The 26949-nt window shown below is 42.1% G+C and overlaps 1 protein-coding gene across 1 annotated transcript in view; it reads left to right on the top strand.

The window, feature by feature from the left end:
* LOC126474919 (protein ELYS) overlaps positions 1-26949 on the top strand; it is a 350083-nt gene that overhangs the window by 6994 nt on the left and 316140 nt on the right. Inside the window, exons 2-5 of the mRNA XM_050102423.1 lie at positions 6127-6246; positions 7182-7501; positions 7595-7772; positions 23376-23559. Of these exons, the coding sequence (XP_049958380.1) occupies positions 6135-6246; positions 7182-7501; positions 7595-7772; positions 23376-23559 (794 nt within the window). The 5' untranslated portion in view covers positions 6127-6134. The remainder of the gene's footprint in view (positions 1-6126; positions 6247-7181; positions 7502-7594; positions 7773-23375; positions 23560-26949) is intronic.

Genomic DNA, 26949 nt, shown 5'->3' on the forward strand with positions numbered 1-26949 from the left:
TTCCTGTCTGTACCTGTTAACAACATCCATCTCTCCATTGTTCACAGAGCAATCTTCTTCTTCTTCTTCGTCTTCTTTTTTTTACCGGGCTTAAAGACTTGAGTGAAACTTGTGGACAGCACTAAACTTTGCCGGAACAGTCTCGCCACAGGCTCAAAGCAGCTCTTGAGTGCTTCAGAAATTCAGTACTCGGATCAACACAACTAATTCTTGCTTGCAGTGGTCATGTGCCAGCAAGAACTGCAAACCAATATTGTCATTAATAGACACTTCTTTTTATTGTCTTTAGTACATTTCAGGGATTTGTCCGGAAAGTAATGAGTCTTTTTTTTCATGATTTATTGTTCAGATAGGTTCAACAACTGCACATTTTTGCCAGTGTATTTTCATGCATTGTAGGCTTTCTGGAACTTCTCAGTTGGGATGCTCTTCAGGGAAGCCATCGAAGCAGCTTGCACAGTGTCCATCGACATGAGAGGTTTTCCTTAGAGATTCCTTCTCAACCGACAAAACAAAAAAATACCAATGGGGCCAGGTTGGAACTGTAGGGCGGCTCGCACGACCGCTACGGTCGCAGGTTCGAATCCTGCCTCGGGCGTGGATGTGTGTGATGTCCTTAGGTTAGTTAGGTTTAAGTAGTTCTAAGTTCTAGGGGACTTATGACCACAGCAGTTGAGTCCCATAGTGCTCAGAGCCATTTGAACCATTTGTAGGGCGGCTCCTGCACTGTTGTCGCACCAATATGATTCAGGTAAGCTGTGACTAAAAAGGCAGTGTAACAGTTATGTTGGTGTGGTGCTGTCTCCGTGATGCGCGGAACTCCTTTTGGACATGGGTGACCCAGTGGTTTAGTCTCTGGAGCACTGCCTTGAAACGTAGAGCAAGTCCAATATTTCCAATGTCAAGCGAACACTCATTCGATTGTCTGAATTCAGTTGCTGACATACATGAGTCACACGTTAGTCTGAGAGTGTGACCTCCTCCTGACATTCTCTAAGCATCTTGAGCCACCTGTTTGACTATGATCTAGAAAGGTGATCGTCCTTGAAGTCTTCCTTAAGCATTCCAAAAGTTCCTAGCAGCGTCTTGTTGAGCTACACACAAAGATTTTTCCATCATAAGTTCTACGCTAATGCAGTATATAGATTCACAGTAGCTGTCCTACCTCTCCAGGAGCACGGAAGCTATTGAGCAACCTGCCGTCTGAAAACTAAGGGTGGCGAGCACCAACTGTGAGTGACTGAAACTAAAGTAGTAAGTTCCTAAGAGAGAAGGAAATCGGCGACTGCCAGTCGATACTAAATTACTCCAGGAGTAAATTTTTCATTTGCTTCCAAAGTAAATTTATTTCCTCCATTACAGGCGGAGGGCACCATTGAAGAGTACGCCACTATGTTAGTAACTTAATGAGGAAATTAGGACAAAATTTACTCCTAGGCAGTAATAGTGAATTCTGTGGATTATCTGTACTACAAAGAATATATGGAGATGGAGGAAGAGGTGAATATCCCAAGAATGAGGGTTGTAATGGAGAGGAGAGACCCATTTGTGATGTATAGCGAAAGTGATTTCAAAGAGCAGTTTGGAGTCTTTTGAGTTGCTGGAGGCATCACTGAAGCATAATTCTGACAGGAACCACGCTTTATCTCCTAGGCTGCAACTTTTTTGTGGACTGTGAATCTTTTGCACAGGTACTTATAAAATTGTAGCAGAAGATCTCATTAATATCCACTGTACTGCTGCTGGGAGAGATTTGAACAGTGTGATAAACAGTTTAATTGCCTTAAAGCCACTGTATGTGTCTATGCCACAGAGCCAAGGAGAAAAAAAAATGGCTCTGAGCACTATGGGACTTAACATAGAGCCAAGAAAATATATCAAAGAACAAAAGGGAATTCTATCGAACTGGTGGATTCCCAAATGTTATAGGGGCCATAGATTGTGTACATATACCCATACTTTGTCCTGGAGCACAAGTGGAACTATACAGAAATTGCAAGAATTTCTTTTCTATCAATACACAAATCATCTGTGATGCCAATATGAAGAATTTGAATGTGGTAAACTGTTGGTTGGGTTCCACGCACGATGCAGATATTTGGGACAATAGTAGAGTTGTTGCAGAATTTGAAAATGGACAGTATGAAGGGTTGATTGTTGGAGATAGAGGATATGATCTCTCCAAACATCTTATGATGTCTATGTTCTGAGCCCACGTACGAGGCGAACGACTCTACAATAGAGCCCGTATTGCTACCGGATGTGTAATAGAGCGAGCGTTCTGTGTTTGAAAGAAATGTTTCCAAATTCTCACTACAACAATGCAATTTAAACCAAACAAGTGCGGGAATGTTATTGTGGCTGATGCAGTTCGACGCAACTTTGGAGTAGAAGTTAGAGGTGTGTTTCACTCGGATGTTGTGGAGGTGAATGACATCAAGCAACATGCATTTCAGCCAGAAGCAGATGCCGCAGGCCAAGCCATCAGAAGGTCTATTATATTTCATTACTTTAAATAAAATTGTACCTAGTTTGCTGGTAAAATTAGAAGTTAGTGTAAAGACTTTCCCTTCTTAAATGAATAAATAAGCCACTGGATTGTCACTACTGCAGTGAAAAGTGACTCGTTTTATTTATGCATAATTTTATAGTTACGTTCTTTTTTCTTTTGTACATTTTTTTGCTGGGGATTGACATTCCCATTTTATTTCTTAATTGGGTGTACAGAGTCATACAATGTTTTGATTATTTCTAAAAAAAAAAGACTTATTTTATAATGCAAATTCAGGCAAATACTAGATTAGAATGTGGTATTAACAAAAATTTGTTCTGATGCTGAAATGATAAACACAAATATTATGCCGTACAAGAAACAAGAACATATTAACCATTTGAAAAAATATCAAGGAAATAAAAGATATTTTATACATATGAATATTTTCTTATTCATTTACAAAAATCCAAATTTCTCAAGCACATTGGCTGAAGAACTGGAACCTGCAGTTTGCTCCATTATGTTCTTGAACTTATTCATAATTTCCATTTTGAGGTTATATTTTTCTTCAAAGATTTCTCTTTGTCTTTCTATTAATAACTTTTTTGCATCGTATTCCTTTTGTATTAAATGGATTTTTAAGGAATAAAGCTCGTCTGCTTTTTCAACAACTCTCGGTTCTTCACTACAATCCCATGTTCTCTCCCTCTTTTGCTGGGTGCATTTTCTGATAAGCTCCTGCCAGAGAAAGTAGGCCAAGGTTCATGACTGTGGGATAAAGTTCCACCTTCAGCAATTCCATTGCTAGCTTCAGAGCAGTTATCATCAAAGTTGCTTGAAAGTATACTATTATCTTCATATATGTCATTGTCGTTAACTCCAGCTATCCCCTTGAAAACTTGTGGGATCATATCAACAACCATTTGGCTTACATTGTCGATCTTAGTCTCACCCACTCCACCGCCAGTTTGAAATTGATCTCGATTGCATTTAGCTTTCATTTTCTTTGCTTTCGCTTTCATGTCCTTCCAAGTTACTTTAAGCTGCTCTTGTGATCTTTGAGTAAGAGCTTCTGCATTGTATTCAACGTGTATTTTTTCCCAAGCATCCTTTTTCCTTTTTAGCATGTTGACATTGTGCTTTTTAGATTCAATAGTAGTTATGTACTTTTTCATTATTCCAGCAAATGGCTCTCTTTCATTTTCTGGTATGTTTTTTGATTGTTTCTTGGATAGGTCCATGTTGCTGCTAGCTCATTAGGTGGCGGGGATAACAATAGATTCATCCATTAACAGCAATTTTCTTTTTCATAAAACACAGATCTTTTCATTAATTAAAAATAGTGTTTAGATTTTCCAATTTTAATGATTCAGTTTAATAATCCTTTCTCACTTCTAAAACAGTAGCGATGAACATAAGTTATGCAAGAGGTGATACAATAATGTCTGCCGACAATCAATATTTTCCAAGATGGAAAGTAATGAACGTGCCAGCAGTGTGCAGAAATGGCTTACTTCTTTGGTAAAAAGGCGTTACTACTTTAGTTACAATTAAAAAGGTAAATATAAATTGAGCTCTCCAAGAATTACTAAAAGAGTATATTACTACAGAAGTAATTTACTAATTATATTAGTTTGGTTCTTGCCACCCTAAGAGTTCCTCCCATTCTCTATCCCCCACCCACCCATCCTCCCCAACTGGTCCAACTGCTGTGTGACATATAGTTGCATCACAAAAAATTGCAGCGCATTACTTTGTGACGCTCCCTGTAATCTAGAGAGCAGCAGATTGACTAACGGTGCTATCTGTACTACAGTACTGGTGAAGCAGCCCATCAGTGTATGTTAACCCATCAACAGCTCTATCAAAGTGGTTCCTCACGAATGCTAACTCCTGCATGACGTGTACCAGTAGCTATAATTAAAGTACAGCTACTCAGATAAGTCTAGTGTATGTTGTAATTGTCATATGAGAGAGAAACTTGGTAGATACTCTAATGTGTCAATGTGGAAACAAATTTATGCTGGAAAAAAATTAGTTCCAATTTTGGCCACCAGGTTAAATCTGGCACCGTGAATGCAAGAAAAACAGTTAGATGTAATGGATTAGAAACAGGATGCAGGTAAAGAAAGCTCAAACAAGTGAGAAAGACAATGCTGATTTTATTATTAACCACCGTTGTCATGCTGTCATACAGTGTGTAGTGCCAGATTTGCATCTAGTGGCAAAAATATGAACTAAAATTTTTTCCACCATAAATCAGTTCTGCATTAATGTGTTAGCATATCTACCAAGCTTTGCTGCCATATGATATTACAACCCTCACTGGACCTACTTAGTAGCTGCACTTTAATTATAACCGCCCGTTACATCTGTAACAGGCATTTTAATCTACCATTGTTGGTTCCCTTAATTCTCTCTAGCTAAGGGCTCTACTCCTAGTTTTCGGTAGAGTCACCCTGTAGCATGATAACAGTGTGTTATCGGCTGGTGATTTTGCTTTACTTTGTAGTTTCATAACATGACTCTTTGTGAGATCAAAACTTCAAACAGTTCGCTGTGGAGTAGTTGTTGGATTGTTTGTGCCATTTTGGATATACCTGTCATGATTGAATTGGGCTCTTAATTTTGTTTGTGTTATTAGCTGACATTATAGTCTCTGAACATTCTTACCATGTGTTGGTGGTTATCTATGGGTAAATGTTGACCATTTAATTTTAAGGTTATTCCAGCCATTTAATAAGTTACATTAGAAGTGTTGTGAAAAATAAAACAATTTCACGTATATTCAAATGTGTTTTAGATAGTTTACCAGAGAGTTCTAGGAACTGCCAAAATCGCAACTATGGGCCTGAGTTGCGCCTGGTTAGCTCAGTTGGTGGAAGCATTTACTTCAAAAAGTAAACTGCTGTGGTCTGGCCCATAGTTGGTCAGGCAAGAAGTTTTACCAAAAGGTTCTTTGGCTCTGTAAGTCACTTATTTCGAGGTATAGTTATCTTCACCAGAGGATAATGAAGATACTTCCTTTCTTTTAGCTTTGTGCATTGGCCTGCAAACAAACATACTCTGGGCTGTATTTTTGATAACAAATTTCATAAAATCCTAATTATTCAGGCAGTTACTTAGAAGATGTACCTGTTTGCACCAGAGATACAGTCCTAATTACCACATTTTTGGAAATTTATGCCTTTGATATCAAGAAGTCACATTATGTAGTGATTCATTAGAGTATTTTTATTAGGACATAGACCTATACATCCTGCAAAATTTGCTGAACCTCTATATTTATTTTAGAAAATCTGCAATGTTATTGTTCTCAGTTTGTTTTATATGTGCCACAAAAATGTAGAATATTGTATCCTGTTAGCTGGTTTGTGTTTAGTGATTGCTTCCCATATACAACTCTAAATGAGCTATTGATCTACCTACATTCTGACTGATGTCAATTTACATTTAGTTTTTAGAATGACCATTGACCAAATAATTGCACCTTGTTTCAGTGTGATTTGTTATTGATTACTGTTCTGTTTGTCCTAAAAGAAATAAGCTTTTCCTGTCCCTTCTCTGTAAATTTAAACAACAAACTTTTTTTGCGTAACTCTATCCATAATGTTATCTAATCTTATTTTCAGCAGTGACCATGGATGGCACAAAAGCCCCTTGCAACATATCAAGAAATTTGAAACTAAGTAATGGTAAATACAATGTCTCAGAAAATGGAATGTTTGAAGTGAAGGGTGGTGTGTTCAAAGGTAACGTTGCATTACTTTGGCATTATATCCCATTTTGAAAAAAATGTATTTCTATACAGTGTGTTGGGAAATTGCTGTGCATTTCCAACATGCTAAAAATGATGTCCATCAATAGCTAGACAAGTCTGAAACCACTTAATTTTATTGGGAAACATTTCTGCAGATATGATTCTGATACGCCTATCATGTATGCAGGTATTTCAGTTATTAAAGTCACAAGGTGTGTTGGGGCTATTGCGATATACTACAGACTTCACTGTTCCCCCAAGAAAAAAGTCTATATAGAAGATGACATGCAGAGTATCAATGGTATTCCTCTCAATAAAAAACGTAAACCATTTGTGGTAAAGGACTCACTTTTCATGATCCGCTTCCTTCAACTTTGTGCACTGCAGTCACTTTATATGGGAATAATTTCATTGTTTGCCTAACCACAGTTGCAAGCCTGATGCCCTTTTCTTGTTCTACCATGCACAATGATTTTGCTGGGCTCTGTCGCATAGAAGCAGAAATGTCCAGCAACTTCTGTTTGTTTAGTTGAGTTTCCAGTTCATTAGACATCCAACACATGCTTCCTGCTCTACATCTGTGTGTTTAGCACTTTGCTGAAGTGGATCTTCAGTAAGAAAAATAGATTAGTTAGTTGAAGGTACCATAATTTAAAAACAAATTGGACATGTAAACATTACACATCGCATTCAATAGGTTTCATAACTGAAGTAAGCTGTTAAATGTTACACAACATTAGAACGAATCCCAACTTTTCTTTGAACTTCTAACATAATTTACATCTGTAGGCCAGTGCACAGTGACTTTCTGAACACACTGTACAACAGGAATATGCAAGTGATCTATTTCAGCCCTAATTTGGTGTTACATTTATGTTTTGGATGAGTCTGTACACACAGTCTGATCAGTCTCTCTTCCTGTTGCAGACTGCAAATATGCATGGACTTCTTATAAGACAGAACTACGGCTCTTCCGCATGTCAGTAGGAAACAAAATTGCCACATGGAGGTTTGGAGCAGATGTTTCCCAGTCTGACAGTGTTGCAGAAATTGGACAGGAGCATATTGGGTACCATGTGCCTCATGTGACCTGTGTGTGCGAGTTGCCACCACGGGGAGCAGTCACTGGTTCTACTGCTCCTCAGCTTCTTGTAGGACTAGACTGTGGGCCCAGTCGTGGTGGTGCTGTATGTATTTGTGACAGCTCGTCTGGGTCTATAATTACAACTATCAACGTCTTACACCCGGTAAGATTTCTACCTGAAAATTTGATTTTAAATTAAACTTTTTCAGAGAGTTTCATAGAACTTCTTCATTGTGCTTATTTTTTTTGTCAAAAGGTCTCATCATTGTCAGTTATTGATGGAGGAGCAAGTCCTGCGAGCAGACTTCTTTCCCCAGCCATCACGAACATGTGTGGGGTGGCTGCTGTAGGCCTTACAGGATGTGGATATGTAATGTTAGTTGATTTGCGGCGGCACGATCCAGATGGCCCTCACACTGCCATTCTTCTCAATGGTAAATGCCAGTGAACTCTTTAATAAAATTTGCAGTGGTTGAAATAATTAAGAAATATCCTGAATTACAGTCTATAATTTTGACAATATAGGAAAGGTAGATTCCTGTTTACTGTAAAGATGACAAATTAAGTGCAGTTGATTTGTGCCAAACTGTGTATTTAAACACATTGAATGATTTTCTCTTGGCAAATCTGTCTTCACTGCAGGATTACTTCAGGTTAACTATGTTATATTGTTTGATTCTAGTTTGCTAGAATGAATGGAACAGTTTACAGTACTGTTTAATGGTTTGCTTTTGGGTGTTTGGCCGAGTTCTTGCACAATATTTTAACAACCGACTCTGTCAACGTTTTTAGGTGCTGTGGGCTGCGTTATTCACACTCATTGCCTGGTCTCCAAACAGGCTGCGGTGATGCACCACAATTTGTAACCACCTAATTTGACTGCTGGCACCCACTACCCTCTTCGATGTTTGTTTATCAGAGAAGGCATTGTTATTATGTGAAATCCACATTCTGGAGATGATTTTGGACTCTAATGGCTGGGATAGCCAGCAAAATCGTAATAACTTGTGCTGAATTACAGTCCTTTCTGTTTTATTACCTTTCTGACATCTTTATTTCAGCAGTAACCTTAACTAAGCTGTTCCAGAAATTTGGCATTTCCATGACAAGACTGAACTAGTTGTATTTTAGTTCAAGATTATACTTGAGGCAGTGCTCAGCAACAGCAGCTGATTTGCTTGGAAATTTTAGTAGAGTTTGTTACATATCGTCCTTGCACCTCTTCTCAAATGTTCTAGTTGTCTTCCCTCATATAAGACATGCCATATTCACATGTAATGCAGTACATACCTAGTTTGTGGAGATCTAGATCATCTTTAACATTAAAAAGATGATCTCTTACCATTTACATACATTGCTCTGCTTTTATAGGAGCCTACCAATCTGTCTGAAGACTGGGCCAGCACATGGCAGACGAGTAATTCTTGGCTTTGCTTTTTCTTTTTTGGTCTACCATTTCCTCAAGAATAGCTTTAATTCTTCAGCGAAGTGTTACAATTTTATGGCCTAGTATTAGCACAGGATTTCTTTGTGAATGTTGCTGACAGATGGGGATTGTATTTTCTATTTACAGTGTGACCCAGGAATTTGTTCATTGTTCGCTTAACTAACAAGTCCAAGAAAGGTAGTGGGCCCTCTTTTTCAAGTCCCATCACGTGTTTCGTGTATTTTAAATGTTCCAGAAGCTCTTTGTGCTATTTCATTCCATGTTATCACACCACAAATTCATCGTCCAAGTATTGATAGAAACCCATTTGTTTGAACTTGGCTGATTCTTATGTATTTTCCTAAGTCTTCATTGTATAGGTTTACTTCTGTAAGGGATAATGGATAATCCATTGCTACACCATTTGTATTGTTATGCATCAAGAAAGCAACAAAACGGGGAAAGTGAAATTTTCGAACTCCGAACAGTGTGTCATTGCTCAGGCACATAAATATTCCGACAAGATTAGTTGGTCACCAAGAGTGCAACATCAACTCTTCTGTGTGGGTGTGAACAAGCTCAATGTAGAGGGTTAAATGAGTGCAAACCAATCTTCCTCTGTTACTCTTGTAACACTATGTAAGAAATGCTAAGGATGACAGCAGCAACACCCACCAGGGGTTTGACAAAGCGGTTCAGACACTGAAACAAATTGATGAAGCAGTTGTTGCAAAAAGGAAGGCCACTGACAACTCATAAAGAGCAAAACCAATACGGTCATGATGCAAGTCATAAAAAAACAGAGCCTCTTCTCGGCACCATAAATACTTCACCTTGATAAGCTGGAGGCAGTCAGTCAGCAGGATTGATGGTGTTAATGTTGTTTGCACTCGTTTCTCTGATTATTGTTTTTTAACATCTCGCGTATAAGATTGTTTCAGTACTGGTCATATTCCTGCTGCCTTAAGAAATGACCACCATTCAACAACCACTGGTGATCGAAGTGAGCCTCCATTACCAGCCTCCGGTTTTTGGTAGTCTAGGGCCTACCAACACCATTGAAGCCTGGGGCACAAAGTACTCTTAAACTCCAACACCACTTGGATTAGATGGCCTACTCAATCAGCTGACCAGGATCAGCATTTAACACGACCCTGACTTTATGGTCTATTTGATGCGACAACACAGGCAGTGACCTGAGAGGGACAGAGTACTCCTACACATCGTGGGCATTAACATCTCCGAGCAGAACTTCTGAAGGGGTGCATCTTCAACACCATGCATGGCAACAGGCTTACTAGAAGTGAGTGGCCTTAGCACAGGGCTGATACAGCAAGATACGGTAGCCCGAGCCAACCGCTGGGTTCAGCAGATTCCTCACCGGCTTGCTTGGCTGCTAGCAGCCACCACCAAAAATATGGTGACGAGATTTATTTAGAGAAATAAAGGAAGTAATATTTAATCCCGTTTTATTGCATTTGGCGATGCCGTACGAGGTCCTTCATCCTGACAAACACTAAGGGTTTCCAGCCTAGGAGTGGATGACCACTACAGCATGTTGAGAATATTTTCCATCATATTGGAAATAAGTTGATATGAGAGTGTGATTTAAAGTTCAGGGAAACAGTCATCAAACTTTTTCACAATTAGCTTTAAGGATTCAGAAAGTGGCACTGTAGTACAGGAGACCACATCAAAATTGACTATAATATTGATATCTAGGAGCTGTAATTGTCAGACAGCTTATAGAATGATTAGAATTACAAATGTAGTGTTCTCACTTCCCTACATATTCACTGAGAATGCATTTAAGGTAATATGACGGCTGGTACATACATGTGCCAGTGCTATTAACTATAGATCTCAGAGGAATGCCTTCCTTGTATATCTTTAGAAGCCCATGTAGTCATGGTGGCTTGTGTTCTAAGATCATTAACGACACTACATGCCAAGTCTGATGCGCTGAGAAAAGTGAACTTCTTCCTCTCGCGTAGGATTTACATTTATCTGCTTGTAGGCAATATGTTTCAAAAAGTTGAAAATCATGTTATAATAGAAATCCAGGTTGGCATATGAATTATTATGAAAAGGATAAGAGTGCTACTCACTGTAAAGATGACACACAGAATTGTAAAAAACACAACAAAAAGACGGGTACACATTAAACTTTTGGCCAAAGCCTTCTTCGGAAAAAAGTTGCGCGCGCGCACACACACACACACACACACACACACACACACACACACACACTCACACACACTGATATATATATATATATATATATATATATATATATATATATATATATATATATATATATATATATATAGACACACACACAAGAAGGCACACCTCACGGATATGGCTGCTGTCTCTGGCAAAATCAGCTGGACATAGTAGTCATGTGCGTGAGGTGCACGTGCATGTGTGAATGTGTTTTCCTTTCTTTCATGAAGAAGGCTTTGGTTGAAAGCTTAATGTCTAACAGTCTCTTCCTTATAACTATCTGCAACTCAATGTGTCATTTTTATGGTGAGTAGCAATCTATCTTTCTCATAATTGCCGAAAATCATCTTGTAGTAATCCCTACACGACACATAATAAAGATGTTGGGAAAAAAACTGATAAACCAGGACAGAACTTTCAATGTGAGCCAGACTTCAGTTGTGGTATGCAATTTATTAAGATATTACTGGCCATCACATCAGTCAAGAGCTGGAAAATGCTAAGAGTATGTCCGTTTCACTGACTAACAAAACTGTCTCTGAAAAACAAATAAAAAACAAATGATCATCAAAAGGCGTAATGGGTGCTACAAATATTGATACAACAGTACTACTTGGTCTGGTTGGAATCGAGGCAGCTCACAGCAACTGAAGCAAAGAAGGTTATGACAGCGTTATGAACAATTATCTCTGGGGTTATAGAAGATGTCTACTCAGAAAGTACAGAACATACAGAAAAATCCACTTGTTAGTGGATATGGCATTTCTCCAAGTTTTGGCTATTCATAATACTTGTCATGACGTGGTTGCAGAGCACATCATTATAGGCAGGCATATGATAACACGACATATTATGGAGTGATGTGTGTGTTTTGTCTCCTTGAATTTGCTAAATATGAGTCACTTGTGACAGTTCATTGATGGTCACACACCATATATCAGGTAAAAGCTCAAACAGATGAAAAATCCAAGGGTGGTACAAATCATTTTGTGAGGCTGGCTGCTTGTGTGGTCTGAAGAAAACGGGCTGGCTGCTACTGTCGGCACAGAAGGCAGATTAAGTCTGAGAATCATTCTCACGAGCCCAAAAAAGTGGACAATGTGTGCAAGCAGACAACTGCAGATCCTGTAGTCAACTGTCTGGCATTTTCCATGCAAATATCTGTGTGTAAAACTATACTGGTTGCAGTTGTTGAATGAACTGGGTACTGGGGACAGTGAACTTCCTTGTGACTTTTGCAGTGACTGTCAATTCCTACCGCAGGAAGACAGTTTTTCACAGAAGTTGGTTTTCATTGACAAAGCCATATTTCAGATGTCTGAAGCGTCATAATGTATGTGTTTGGGGCACAGAGCATCCACCCAAGGTTGTGGTAATCATTTCTAATTCACCTAAAGCTGATGTCTTTCGTGCCATGTGGTTATGAAAAAATTGTAGACCATTTTTCTTTGTGGAGAAAACCGGGACGTGTACTGTGTGCCTGGACTTGCTGAAGCAGTGTTGTATGCCGTAATTATAGCAAGACAGTAGAGACTTCAGTTTGCAACAAGACGTGCCCCACCACACTTTCCTTTGGACTTTGTACTTAATCTTAATGCCGAACTGCCTCAGCATTGGATTGGACCTACTTTAGGTCATTACTCTCATCTTCAGTAGCCCCCAGGGTCACATCCCCCCAGGGGGCCCACAGTCCCTTTTGTGGGTACGTGTGTGGTGTGCACAGGGCCCCGAGCTGTTGCAGTCTCCTTTCTTTCTCCATACTACATTACTGTCCCTGTTCCTCTTCTTCCCTGTCCTTGCTCCTTTCTCCCTGCCCCCTCCCTTGCCTCTTGGTGGATTTCTTTATATCGACCTGGCTATCCTCCCGGCTTTGTTTTTGGTATGTGCTATTGTTTAGTTTGCTGTTTCCATCTCCTTTTCGGTATTTTTGGTCCCCTTGGGTTTGACCTCCATATCCAACATTTTCCATTCAGTGTGTGCCATTTGGGGATGAACTCCCAACCTAGTTTCCATGGTGCAGGCTCCCTCCCCTCCCCTCCTTTTTCCCCTTGCACCCTGTCCCCCTTGCTGCTAGGTCACCAGCATGGTAGCCAGTCCATGTGGTGGGGCTGTTAAGTATTCACTTGGCTGAGCCCCCTAACAACACAGGGATCACACTGCTAGTACCTGCCTGAGATGTTAACGCCTCATGTATGTCAAGGAGTCGATGCTCATCACTTTGGGGGATCAGAACTCCCGGCAATGTTCGCCGTACCAGACGGCCCTTGCTGTGGCTGGGTAGTGCCCACGGGGCGAGCCCCTGGTCGGAGTGGGTGGTACTAGGTCAGACGCCTTGCACATGAAGTGACAAACGTGTCAACATCTTGGCCATTCTGTGGCCATCTGTAAGAGTAATGGAAGACATGACACTCCTTCTTCTGATCATTTGGCCTTCACCTCCCTGGCCACCCCTGGGAAGAGGGTCAAGCTCACCGGCTTGGGGTGAAACCTTTCCCTCAGTACCTGGTTTGTACCAGGAAGGATGGCGAAAGTTTTGCCATGACCAAGCCTTTGTTTTTCGTGGAGACGATTGAAAATAAGTATGGCGAAGCAAAATCCTTGAGTAAAATGCAGTCCGGTTCTTTGCTCATAAAGACATCTTCTGCTGCCCAATCTGAAGCCCTGCGTGCTTGTTACCATCTCTGTGACATCCCAGTCTCCATCACACCCCACCAATCGGTACAGGGCATCATTTTCCACTGGGATCTTCTACTCCAAACTGACGAGGAGCTCCTTGCAAACCTTGGGCGGTGAGGAGTTCGATTTGTCCACCGTGTACAATGAGGCCCTAAAAACAATCACAGTGATACAGGTGCCTTTATCCTGGCCTTCGAGGGGATACCCTCCCAGAGAAGGTCAAGATGATGGTGTATCGGTGTGATGTAAAACCATACGTTCCACCACCGATGAGATGCTTTAAATGTGTACGGTTTGGACAAGTCTTACCGCTGTGCCCATGATCCCCTCTGCGGTGACTGTGGTCCCCCCCTCCATGAGGGGAGTTTCTCTGCTTCCCCACCAGTTTGCGTAAATTGTAATGCGCAGCATCCTCCACACTCGCCAGCATGCGTGGTGTATGTGGAAGGACGACGGATTCAGAAGTACAAGACCTTAGGTTGACTTACCTACACCGAGGCTTGTTGAAAGTATGACAGCTCCATCCCATGCCTATAAATTCTACTTTTGCTTCAGTTACGTCCGTTCCCCCTCCTACCCACTCCTCTTCCTAGCCCCGCCTCCTTTGCCCCACACCTTCTTCCTCACCCTCCCCCTCCCGCTCCCCTTCCCCCTCCCCATCAGTACCCGTACCCACCCCTTCGGAGCTCCTCCCCCTCCCCACACCGGAGAAGTGCTCCCCTTTTTCGGCAGCCGCCGGTGCTGGAGCTCCCTCCCAGGTCTCCTCTTCCCGGCACCTCCCTGAAAGGCGATCTGCAGCTCCACATTGGCAGCGTGATCCACGGTCAGTGGGTGCCAAGATTGCCAGATGTAATTCTGTGCCTGACCTTGCTGCAGTCTGCCCTTCTCTTTCTTCACAAGAGAAAAAGCAGAAACGCAAGAACAAGGGCAAGGCCCCTCCGGTACTATCTGAGCTGCTGCCTTCCCCTCCTCCAGCCAATGAACCAACAGAGTCTGACCACACCTATATGGACATTACCCCATCCTTATCGGTGATGGATAATGACTCGGTGGCGTGACCGGCTCTGGTCCGTTTGCTTCCCATTTGGACTCCAGCTTGAGAATCCTCTAGTGGAATTGTAATGGATATGTGCATCACCTCCCAGGGTTGCAGCCCCTTCTTTCCTCCTACTCTGCTGCTTGCATTACTCTCCAGGAGACCCTTTTTGTCAATTCTCACTCACCCACCCTTCGTGGGTTCCACGCTTTCTGTCGGAACCTAATTGGCCACTTGTGGGCCTCTGGTGGTGTTTGCATCTTGGTCTGCAAGGACATTGTTAGTAAATGGGTTCCCCTCCATACCACTCAGGAAGAAATTGCTGTCAGGGTCCATCTGGCCACTCCAATCACAATCTGTAATCTCTATCTCCCACCTGAGAGGCTGCCCATATCCCTTGCCCTAACCACCCTTCTTCAACAACTCCCTTCTCCCTTCTTGCTTTTAGGGGACTTTAATGCCCACAACCCTCTTTGGGGTAGTTACACTACTGCCCTTGGGCCATTGTCCTCCAACCGGCATTGCAGGAATTTCTGTCCGTGGTGTTGTCCTTACTCATCCGGACTTCGTCGCAGAGCATTTCGCTCAACACTTTGCCCAAGCCTCTGCATCGACCCAGTCTCTGCCTACGTTCCTCCTCCTGAAAGAGCACTCGGAACGTCTGCCTTTGACTTTCGTTTCTTTCTGCTTGAAGCCTTATAAAGCCCCATTTAGCGAGTGGGAATTTGCCAGTGCTCTCGACCTTTGTCGCAACATGGCTACTGAACCAGATCGGATACATAACCAAATGCTCCAACATTTATCGGAGGCTAGCCACTGTGGTATACTGACCCTTTTCAACCGTCTGTAGAGTGAGGGGGTATTTCCTACCCAGTGGCAGGAGAACATTGTTATTCCGGTGTTGAAGCCTGGGAAGCCACCTCTTCAGTTGGATAGCTACTGTCCAATTAGCTTTACCAGCACCCTCTGCAAGCTCCTTGAACACCTGGTGAGACGGTGGCTGTTTGGGATCCATGAATCCCGCAACCTTTTGTCATCGGCTCAAGGTGGTTTTCGCTGTGGTCACTCTACAGTGGATAACTTGGTCCACCTGTAGTCTGCTATCTGGTCAGCTTTTGCCCATCAGCAACACCTCATTGCAGTCTTCTGTGACCTGCATAAAGCCTATGACACCACCTGGCGCCACCACATCCTCACCACCCTTCACGAATGGGGCCTTTGTGGCGCTCACCAGTTTTTATCCGTAACTTTCTTTCTTGTCGCTCTTTCCGTGACCCAGTTGGTTCCTCCTACAGCACTTCCCATCGGCAAGAAAATGGGGTTCCACAGGATTCTGTGCTGAGTGTCCCTCTCTTTCTCATAGCCATTGATGGACTGGTGGCGGCTGTTGGGCCGACAGTGTCCCCCTCGTTTTATGCTGACGATTTTTGTATCTATGTTGCTTCCTCCGTCGTGGGCGTGCAGAACGCCATTTACAGGGGGGCAATCTACTGGGCGCAATCTTGGGCTCTCTCCCATGGTTTTCAATTTTCGGTGGCCATGTCATGTGTCATGCATTTCTGCTATCGCCATACATTCCATCTCCATCCGGACCTGTTCCTCAATGGCCAATCCTTCGAGGTGGTGGACACCCATCGCTTCATGGGTCTGGTATTCAATGCCCGGTTGACATGGCCCCCCCCTCATCTTCACCAACTGAAGAGGACGTGCTGGTTACATCTCAATGTTCTTAGATGTCTGTGCAATACCACTTGGGGTGCATACTGCTCTATTCTACTGCGATTGTACAAAGCGCTGGTCCAGTCTCGTTAAGACTACACGAGTCCTGTCTATGGTTCTGCATCACCTTCGACATTGCAGATACTAGACCCCATCCACCATTGTGGGGTACGACTTGCGACTGGTGCCTTCCAGACTAGCCCCGTGATTAGCCTTCTCGCAGTGGCGGGGATTCCACCGCTGCGAGTTTTGTGCCAACAACAGCTGATATCTTATGCGCTCCGCATTCGCTGCACCCATAGCTCTGTCTTAATCTCTCCATCAGTTCAAAGGATTCTGTCCCTCCAGAGGCCCTTCACCACCAATTCTACTGTCTTCTCAGTTCGTTCCAACATTGAGAAGTGATTTACACTATTGGCTCCATGGTTGCTGGTCGCACTGATTATGCTCTCACCTATGTGAGACACACGGGAACTTCGTTCCTTGCCAGACGGCTTTAGTGTTTTTACTGCAGAATTCGTAGCCATTTTGCGCGAACTGGACCAGTCCACTTCTGCTCAGGACTGTCCTGCACTATCTGTAGTGACTCCTTGAGCAGTTTGCAAGATATTGGCCAGTGCTTCCCTTGCCACCCATTGGTCATGGCTATCCAGGACTCCCTTTCTCTCCTTGATCAACATGGATGCTCAGTGGCTTTCATTTGGACCCCAGGACATGTTGGGATCCCTGGCAAAGAACTTGCCGATAGACTGGCTAAATTGGCTACTAACAGGCCATCTCTTGCTATTGGCATTCAAGAAATAGACCTTCGCTCTGCGTTACATTGTCAGGTTTTGGGACTTTCGAATGCCGAATGGCACACTCTTTCTTCGCTGAACAAGCTCAGGGCGATAAAGGATTCTACAGCTATGTGGCAGTCCTCCTTACGGGCTGCTTGTAAGGCCTCTGTCGTCCTTTGTGGGCTCTGCATCAACCATACTTGGCTGACTCACGGCTATCTCCTCCCTCGTGAGGACCCCCCTCTCTGTTGCTGTGGATCGATGTTGACTGTGGTTCATCTCCTACTGGACTGTACCAACTTATCTGCCCTGCGACGGACTCTTAGCTTTCCTGACTCACTACCGCTGGTGTTAGCTGACAATGCCTCAGCAGCTGATCTCGTTCTACGGTTTCTTTGTGATGGTTTTTTTTTTATTGATTTATTTAAGGGATGGACCTTCAACCTTATCGGTGGGTGGAGGGAATGGCAGGCCGTCTTGCTCCCCCCTTTGCCCCGATTGGACTGGCTTCGACTGGGCTTGATGGTTCACTTTCCTTCCTCTCTTCTTCTGCATTCTTCCTTCCTTCTCAGTCAATCATTTGTAATTTTATGGCCATTGTAGTTCCCTCTTATAGTATGAGGTTTCATCGGTTTTAGTTATTCTGAGGTTGGAGGTACTGATGACTGCATAGTTTTGTCCCTTCTCCTATCCAACCAACCCAAGATCACGTGAACTGCCTGTGATTTCTTCTTAGAAGCTGATGTCAAAGATTGTGTTCCTGCCTCTACTGCTCAGTTTGGTAGAACAATTAATGAAGTTGCTGATATCGACCATGACGTGTTTGGACATTTTTGGCAAAAGTTTCACTATAATGTAGACATTTGCTGCATCACGAATGGTGTCCATATAGAGTACCTGTTGTGTGAGTTTAAAAAGGAGTTGGAGATAGTCTATCCCCTGATATGTGTGCGTTCTGTTGTTTATGCGCATTCGTCTTCCAAAAACCCAGAGATAGTTATGAACAATTCTGTATATTACATCCACTTGACTGTGTAGTTTTCATTGTAAGTGGGTGAAATACTTCAGAAAGTACTGAAGCTGTTCACAGGAAAAGCATACAGGCTATTATTACCTAAAACAGTCATCCTAATTTAGATTTCTCATGATGGTGCAAATTAATTCCAGGTAAACACATAAATGGTTCTTATTGATAGCTCAGTGTAAGGAAAATTCAGTTGCTGCAACTTAAATTACAAGATGACTAAATGGCTGCCCAATATTTACCACAGAATGTGAATGTTGAAGTACTGTTAATAGAAACACTTAAAAATCTAAATTAATGCTAACTTTTTGAATGTGTATAATCCTCTCTCAATGAGGGAAGACTGGTTTGTAGGCAAAGGTTGGAAAAGAGGGGTGTGTTATTCAGACTTTCGTTTAAGAGCCACTCACCTATTTCAGTGACAAGTATATCTCCTTCCTTACTGTCACATATAGTGTTAATTATACTAAAGATGATTAAGTAACTAAAAAAATAGTAACAATGTTATGAAAAGGATAGTTGCTACTCACCATATAGCAGAGATGCTGATCACAGGTAGGCACAACAAAAAGCCAACAAAGCCTTTGTCAAAGATGTGCGCGCTCCCTCACACACACACACACACACACACACACACACACACACACACACAGTCTCTGGCAGTTGAAGCCAGACTATAAGCAGCAGGAGCAGTGCATGATGGGAGAGGCAACTAGGTGGGAGAAGGAGGAAGCTGGGGTGGGGAGGGGGAAGGATAGCAGGGTTGGGGTGGGGACAGTGAAGTGCTGCTGGGGAGCATGCAGGGATGAAGTGGAGAGAGGGTTGGGCAGCTAGGTGCAGTTGGGAGGTTAGATGGTGGGTGGGGGAGGGGGGGATAGTGGAAAAGGAGAGAAGTAAAAAGGTTGGGTGCGTTGGTGGAATAGAGGGCTGTGTAGTGCTGGAATGATAATGGGGAAGGGGCTAGATGGTTGAGGATAATGACTAATAAAGGTTGAGGCCAGGAGGGTTACGGGAGCATAGGATATATCATTGGGGGGGGGGGGGGGTTCCCTCTTGCTCAGTTCAGTAAAGCTGAAGTTGGTGGGAAGGATACATATGGCACAGGCTGTGAAACAGTCATTGAAATGAAAAATGTCGTGTTGAGCAGCATGCCCACCAACAGGGTGGTTCATTTGTTTCTCGGCCATAGTTTGTTGGCGGCCATTCATGCGGACAGACAGCTTGTTGGTTGCATGCCCACATAGAATGCAGCACAAAGGTTGCAGCTTAGCTTGTAGATCACATGATTGGTTTCACTGGTATCTCTGCCTTTGATGGGATAGGTGATGTTTGTGAACAGCTGGAGTAGGTGGTGGTGGTGGTGGGAGGATATATGGAACAAGTCTTGCATCTAGGTCTATTACAGGAATATGGTTGGGAGCAGGGGTTGTGTAGGTTCAGTGGATGGCAGAATACCACTGTAGGAGAGGTGGGCAGGACATTTCTCGTTTCAAGGCTCGACGAGAGGTAGTCAAAATCCTGGCGGAGAATGTAATTCAGTTGCTCCAGTCCTGGGTGGAACTAAGTTATGAGGGAAATGCTCATCTGTGGCTGGATGATGAGACTTTGGGAGTAGTGGGTGATTGGAGGGATGAGGCTTGGGATATTTGTTCTTGTACAAGGTTGTGAAGATAATTGCGGTCTTTAAAGACCTCAGTGAGACCCTCAGTATATTTTGAGAGGGACCACTCATCACTGCAGATGCGACAGCCACTGGTGGCTAGGCTGTATGGAAGAGACTTCTTGGTATGAAATGGGTGGCACTGTCGAAGTGGAGGTCTTGCTGGTGGTTAGTAGGCTTGATATGGACAGAGGTACTAATGTACTTGTCTTTCAGTGAAGAGGAAGATGGTTTGTTGGGTTGAGAAGGATCATTTGAAGCGAATGGGGGAGAAGTTGTTGAGACTCTGGAGGAATGTGGATAGGGTGTCCTCACCCTTGATCCAGATCACAAAGATGTTATCAGCAAATTTGAACCAGGTGAGTAGTTTAGGATTCTGGGTTTTTAGGAAAAATTCCTATAAATGGCTCATGAATAGGTTGGAACAGGATGGTGCCATGCAGATGCCCATAGACGTACCCCGGCTTTGTTTGTAGGTAGTGCCTTGAAAGGAGAAGTAATTCTGGGTGAGGATGTAGTTTGTCCTGGCATCTATGGAGGAGGTTGTTGGTTTTGAATCTGTCAGGCATCGGGGAAAGGTAGTGTTCAATAACGGTAAGGCCATGGGAATTAGGGATGTTAGTGTAAAGGGAGGTGGTATCAGTAGTGATGAACAAGACGCTGTGGGGGAAAGGAACAGGAACTGTAGAGAGTCAGAGGAGGAAATGGTCGGTATCTTTTACATACGAGAGTAGGTTCTGAGTAATAGGATGAAGGTGTTGGTCTTCAAGAGCAGAGATTCTCTCAGTGGGGGCACGGTAAATGGCCGCAATGGGGCATTCTGGATAGTTAGGTTTATGAACTTGAGGAAAAGCATGTAGAAGGTAGGAGTGGGGGGGGGGGGGGGGGGGTGGTAGGTTTAAAGAGAGAAGTGGACTTTGGGGGGAAGTTCTGGAATGGGCCTAAGGATTCGAGGAGAGACTACAGACCCTGCTGGATTTCTGGAATAGGGTCACTGTGGAAAGGTTTGTAGTTGGATGTGCCTGACAGCTGGCTGAGTCCTTCTGCCAGGTAATCCTTGGGTTCAAAACAACAATGTTGAACCCTTTGTCTGCAGGTAGGCTTATAATGTCAGGATCAGTTTGTAGGTGGTGAGCAGCAGTTCTTTCTGTGGGTGTAAGGTTAGTTTGCATGGTTGAGGGATTTGGGGAATGATGGTGAGGCCAGGTTCAAGGTTAAGAAAATTCTGGGAAGTTAACGGGGTGATTTGGGGACAGTGGGGGTGGATCATGGTTGGATGGAGAAGTGAACTGAGTCATGCAAGATTCAACAGTGGTCTATGGTTGAGTCTGATTGGTAGGGTTGGTGGAGAAAAGTTTTTCCATTGTAGGGACCGGGAGAAGGAGAGAAGGTCTTGACCAAGTGTAGCTTGATTCAATTTGGGCGTGGAGCAAAAGCTGAGTCCTTTGGAAAGAACTGATACTTCTGTAGGCTAAGGCTTGCAGAGGAAAGGTTCATGACTATTGGGAGTGTTTGATAAATGCAGTAGGTCTACATTTACTACATTTAAACATTTTTTCCAGTGTTTTTTTATTTGGCTGACTTTTCAGATTATCCTTATGCAAATTACTAATGGAAATACCTTTTAAAATTATTTTCTTTAAGAGAGCACAAAAAGTTGTAGATGATGACCTAGTTTTGTTTGTTTTGAGAAAATCTTACTGGTGATACTATACCTCAAAGTTACCAAAAACTCAGACGCACTGTTGATAGGTGCATTGTAAGGTCAATCAAATAACTCTGTCTCCAAGTATTAAACTGATAAAAGTAGAACTTTACAATATTAATTGGGAATGTGTGCGAATGTTCACACAACATTTCATGAAAGTCTGTGATGGTCATGTGGCAACTTGTTCGAAATTAGACCACTTGGCATGGAATGGTCCATTCCTAAATGTCTAAATTCCTCAGATTATTTCCTCTGTTCTATTGTATAAAGGAATCCCTTCTTACTTACGGAATCTACTATTCGCTTGTGCATATAAGGTGGCTGCTGCCACTTACCTACTAGCCATTACTTTGTTGGTACATGATTGAAATTGTATTTTTGTGATAATTTTTCTTAGACGTGCCTTAACACAGAAGCCGTTACGTTACTATCACTATGATCTTTCGTGCTCTGGAAAAGAATGTGATGGAAAAGAATGTGATGGCAACTTCATTGTTAATTAAGTAAAACATCTAGCCATGCAATAGACCTATATGTGAAATTTTAATAACAATGTGCCCTTGAAATTTGGCTGTTAAATGATATTTTCTAACAGTAATTTGAGAAATTTTAATGCAGAATGAGATTCCATAAGGTGAGAACTTTAGGAAGAAATGTTTGTTAACCATAGGCACTTGGGTGTAACTGTTTGCTTAATAGTGATTATGATCAGTTCTTTCCTCGGATTATCATTTTTTAGTGAGTATGTGACCTATAGTTAAATCCTTGTTTATATAGGGTGATTCATTTGGAGGGCGTTGCAGGGGTACAACCTACACACATACTATTGTCAAATGGTGCAAGTTTTAGTACCAGCTGATTACCTACATTGTATGTGGTTTGTGCAGTGGTCCACACACCAAAGAGTGAATGATCTTGCCTTACACACCCAGTTTATTTACAAATCAGGTCTTTATATTTGATGGGTATTTTAACAGCATGAACATTCACATCAGGGATTATGAGAACTTGCAGGCAGTTGCTGTTAGATCATGCCAACGAAAGCTCTCCGTAAATGTGTTGGTGGAAATTACGAATAATCATGTTCAGAGACCTGTAATGATGTGATGTAGGTTAACTGGAACACCTTATAGTTTCTGCAGACCATACTTCTGGAACTGCTGGACAATGTACTGCATGCTGTGCAAGGAGGCCTCTGGTTCCAGCATGATGGAGCCCCACCCAACTTAAGTGCAGATGTACAAGCACAGCTAACTGTCAATTTTGGGGAATGTGGGTTAGGATTAAGAGGATGTGTTGCGTGGCCAGTGCGTTCACCTGACTTGTCCCCAAAGGAAGTAATGAAGGGGTGACATGTCAAGAGTGTGATTTATGTTACTTCAGTTGCCACTAGAGCTAATCTGAGAGCCCGAATCACTGGTGCATCCCGTCAAAATCGTGACATGCTCTCTAGAGTTAGGTGGACATTAATATGAAGGTGTGCTGCATATATTGAGATGGAAGGTGGGTTGTCAGTTGTTCATATAAGTTACTGCCGGAACATGCCTAACAGTAATGAATGATAAGTTTTGCGCAATTGCAGTTATTCATTATTATAACCTTAAGGATGTGTTTTAGGCTGTGGTTTATTAATAAAAAAAGATTCTTTTTTGTAAGCTATTATTCCTCAGAGTTTCAGCAAGGTCCTGAAACACCCTCTATAGAATTTAGTAATCTGTAAACTTATTATTCTTACCTTCTTTTAGACGGATTTGTGAAGATGTTTTCTCTTTTCCTTTTCCAGAAGAGTCGTTTAAGGTACCCAGGAAGTTCGCTCTGAAGGGTTCAGACGGTAAAGTACGATGTTACCTTCCTTCATACAAGGTGGATGTGACTTGTGTGCAGTATGTGCCATGTATAACAAGCCTTCTTGTAGGATATAACTTTGGATGTTTTGAGATATGGGATTTGCGGGAGCAGAAAATTAGGTGAGATACTTCACTTTTCATATATGCGATGTTTTAAGAATACATTTGTTTTTCTTTGTTAATAAAAACTTATTCTCACAAAGTAGGTACACAAAATTAACAGTGCCTAGTTCTTGCATAATTTACAATTTTTTTACATTTATTATGAAAATTTGTAGGTATCAGCTTAATGATAAAATATTATGTCATGAATATAAAAGAATATAAGTGTAAAGAATATAAAAGTAACTTGTAAATAACCATGTCTACATCTGTTATATAGAGTGCTTTGTTATTCCTGTTGGTTACTTTACTTTTGATGTGTCAACTGATATTTTTCAGAGTATTTTTAGAGATTTATTTCAAAGAAATCAATAATTTTGCATAGGAAACATGTCACCTCTCAGTATTCAAAAAGTAAACATTTGTGGCAATAAAGCTCTCTGCAATTTAGTTAATGCTGTGCTTATTCATGAGTTCATTTTATAGTTTAGGTAATACTCAACTCTTCATTCACAACTAGTACAACTAATATCTACTAGTGGTTTTAGTAAGGCAGATGTTTCAGCTTATACATTCTTATACAATGTTCCATCATTTTGTAGCATTTGGTAATGTACAAGGGTTGTTTTTTAAGTAAGGGCCGTTCGCGCGTATAGTCCCGTAGTTCGCGCGGACGCCGCAACGAGCCACCGCGCCACTTGCCGGCATCCTTCCCGTTCACACTGATGCAAGTTGCAGCTCTGTAGCTGACGTGTACGCATCGCTGTGCTACTTTATAATGTTTACGATTATTGAATCACCCACCGCGTTTGGGATACGGTCAGTGATACGTTTTTTGACCGCGAGAAGCCTATCAGCTGCAGAAATTCATCGTCAGTTAACAGAAGTTTATGGCTTGAATGCAGTGAGTGAAGGTAAAGTGTGTCAATGGGTTAGAGAGTTTAAAAATGGCCTTCAAAATGTCCATGACAAAGAACGTTCAGGCCGGCCCTCTGTGATCACTGATGATTTGGTGGCTGCAGTCGAAACAAAGATTCTTGAGGACAGAAGATTCACAATTTCCACTCTTTCTTTGGAATTTCCACAAGTTTCAAGATTGGTTTTGTACAAAATTGTGTCTGAAAACCTAAACTTTAAGAAACTGTGTTTTCAGTGGGTACCCAGACTCCTCACAGAGGGCCACAAAGGGAAGAGCCACTTCATTGGACTTTTTGATTCATTATGAGGAAGAAGGGGATGACATGTTGAGTCAAATTGTCACTGGAGATGAAACATGGGTATCCCATATCACTCCCAAAAGCAAGCGACAATCGATGGAATGGCGACACACAACCTCCCCCGTCAAGGTCAAAGCCAAACAGACGCTGTCAAAGCGCAAGATTATGGCAACTGTGTTCTGGGACCGGCGCGGTGTTTTGCTAGTGGACTTTATGCCACAAGGAACGACAATCAACTCAGATGCCTACTGTGCAACTCTAAGGAAGCTCCGCAGAGCAATTCAAAACAAAAGGCGCGGCATGCTGACAAAAGGAGTTTTGCTCCTGTATGATAACGCTAGGCCTCACACCTCTCAAAAGACTCGGGATTTGATTGATTCTTTTGGCTGGGAAGTTTTGGACCATGCACCATACAGCCCCGATCTTGCTCCTAGCGATTTTCACCTTTTCCGGTACCTGAAACACCATCGTGGCGGGCAGCACTTCAATGACGACGATGAAGTGAAAGCGGCCGTGAACTCTTGGCTGTCGGAGCAGGCGGCCGAATTCTTTAAAGAGGGAATTAAAAACTTAGTTGTACGGTATGACAAGTGCTTAAATAAACAAGGCAACTATGTAGAAAAATAGGTCAAAGTGTGTAGAATCAGAAATAAAAGTTTTTTTACAAAAGTATTTGTATCTTTTTTTTAAAATAAAAACGGCCCTTACTTAAAAAACAACCCTCGTAAAAAGTAGTAATTAAATCATTCATACATCTTCCTCACACCACTCTAATCGTCTCCTCATGCTATATCAACATTTGTGACCAGGATCAGTAACCACAGGCACTCAAAATTGTGTTGAGGGATGCTGTATTGGGTATGTAACAGGGACTGGAGAGGGGGTAGTTTTGTTTGCTCAATACCAGACTTATCCAGTGTCGTGGTAAACTTTACGGCTACTGCTGACTTGAAATACCTTATGTTTAGACGGTTTCATAAAGGGTGCTACAGCTACATTTGTGCTGTACTCACCACTATACAGTGTATAACATTTGGTATATGGTGTAACCTAATTTCTATTTAGCAATTGTATGTGAGAAGAAAGACTGAGGTGCCCCACAGTATAAGCCCCTCTTTTTTTTTTTTTTTTTTTTTTTTTTTTTTTTTTTAATAGCAAGTTAGGTGATCAGATGATTCGAACACTTGACTTGCATGCAGGCAGAGTGGGGTGCATATTTCGATTTTCTGTGATTTTGCTAGATGTTCAATTTCTTGTCTTTGTTCAATTCAACTTGTACTCAGTGTCTAACTTGTTTGATGGTACAGCATAATGTATTCTTCCTTCCTTCTTAATTTTACTGTTGGGGTTGACATTAATTGCTATGACAATTTTTGTCTTTTGCAGACTCATTTGATTTTTATATATATATTTTACAGAGTATTCACAGGACTATCAAATGGTAATTTATTCATTCCAGTGAAATTAAATTTTCTTAATAACTTGTCTGATGCTTAGTACTTTCCTTGTAATATCTCAAACTAGTTTTTTGAGTGGTTTAGTTATGCTACAGCATGGTCTAAACAAACCCATGATGAATAGCACACTCTCCCTGCGAATCTTCTCTCTTCAGTTCAGCTTTGCGAAGATCCGAGTCTGATAAACAATACACATGAGGCGTCTGTAAGCGACTATGATGTAAGTGACTGTGTACTTTCATTATACTTTAGGATTCCTCTGACAAATCTGTCAGGCATTTTCTTTTCAATGACTAGTGTTGTTTCATAATTCTACCATTAATTTCTCACTGAGTGATGTGGAGCAGTGCTTATCACACTGGATTTGCTGTTGGGAAGACGACGGATCAAACTTACATCTGGCCATCCTGATTCAGGTTTTCCATGATTTCCCTAAATCACTTCAGGTAAATACCGGGACGGTTTCTCTGAAAGGACACGGCCAGTTTCCTTCCCCATCCATCCGTAATCCGAGCTTGCACTCCCTTTCTATTGACCTCGTTATCAATGGGACGTTAAACACTAATCTCCTCCTCCTCCTCCGGCAACTGAAACCAAACTTGGCTTCAGATGCCAGAGACTGTGCTCATGCCTCTCTCTCTCTCTCTCTCTCTCTCTCTCTCTCTCTGTGTGTGTGTGTGTGTGTGTGTGTGTGTGTGTGTGTGTGTGTGTGTGTGTGTGCGTGCGTGTGGTTT

Source organism: Schistocerca serialis, chromosome 4 (assembly GCF_023864345.2).
Source record: "Schistocerca serialis cubense isolate TAMUIC-IGC-003099 chromosome 4, iqSchSeri2.2, whole genome shotgun sequence".
NCBI classification, from domain to species: domain Eukaryota; kingdom Metazoa; phylum Arthropoda; class Insecta; order Orthoptera; family Acrididae; genus Schistocerca; species Schistocerca serialis.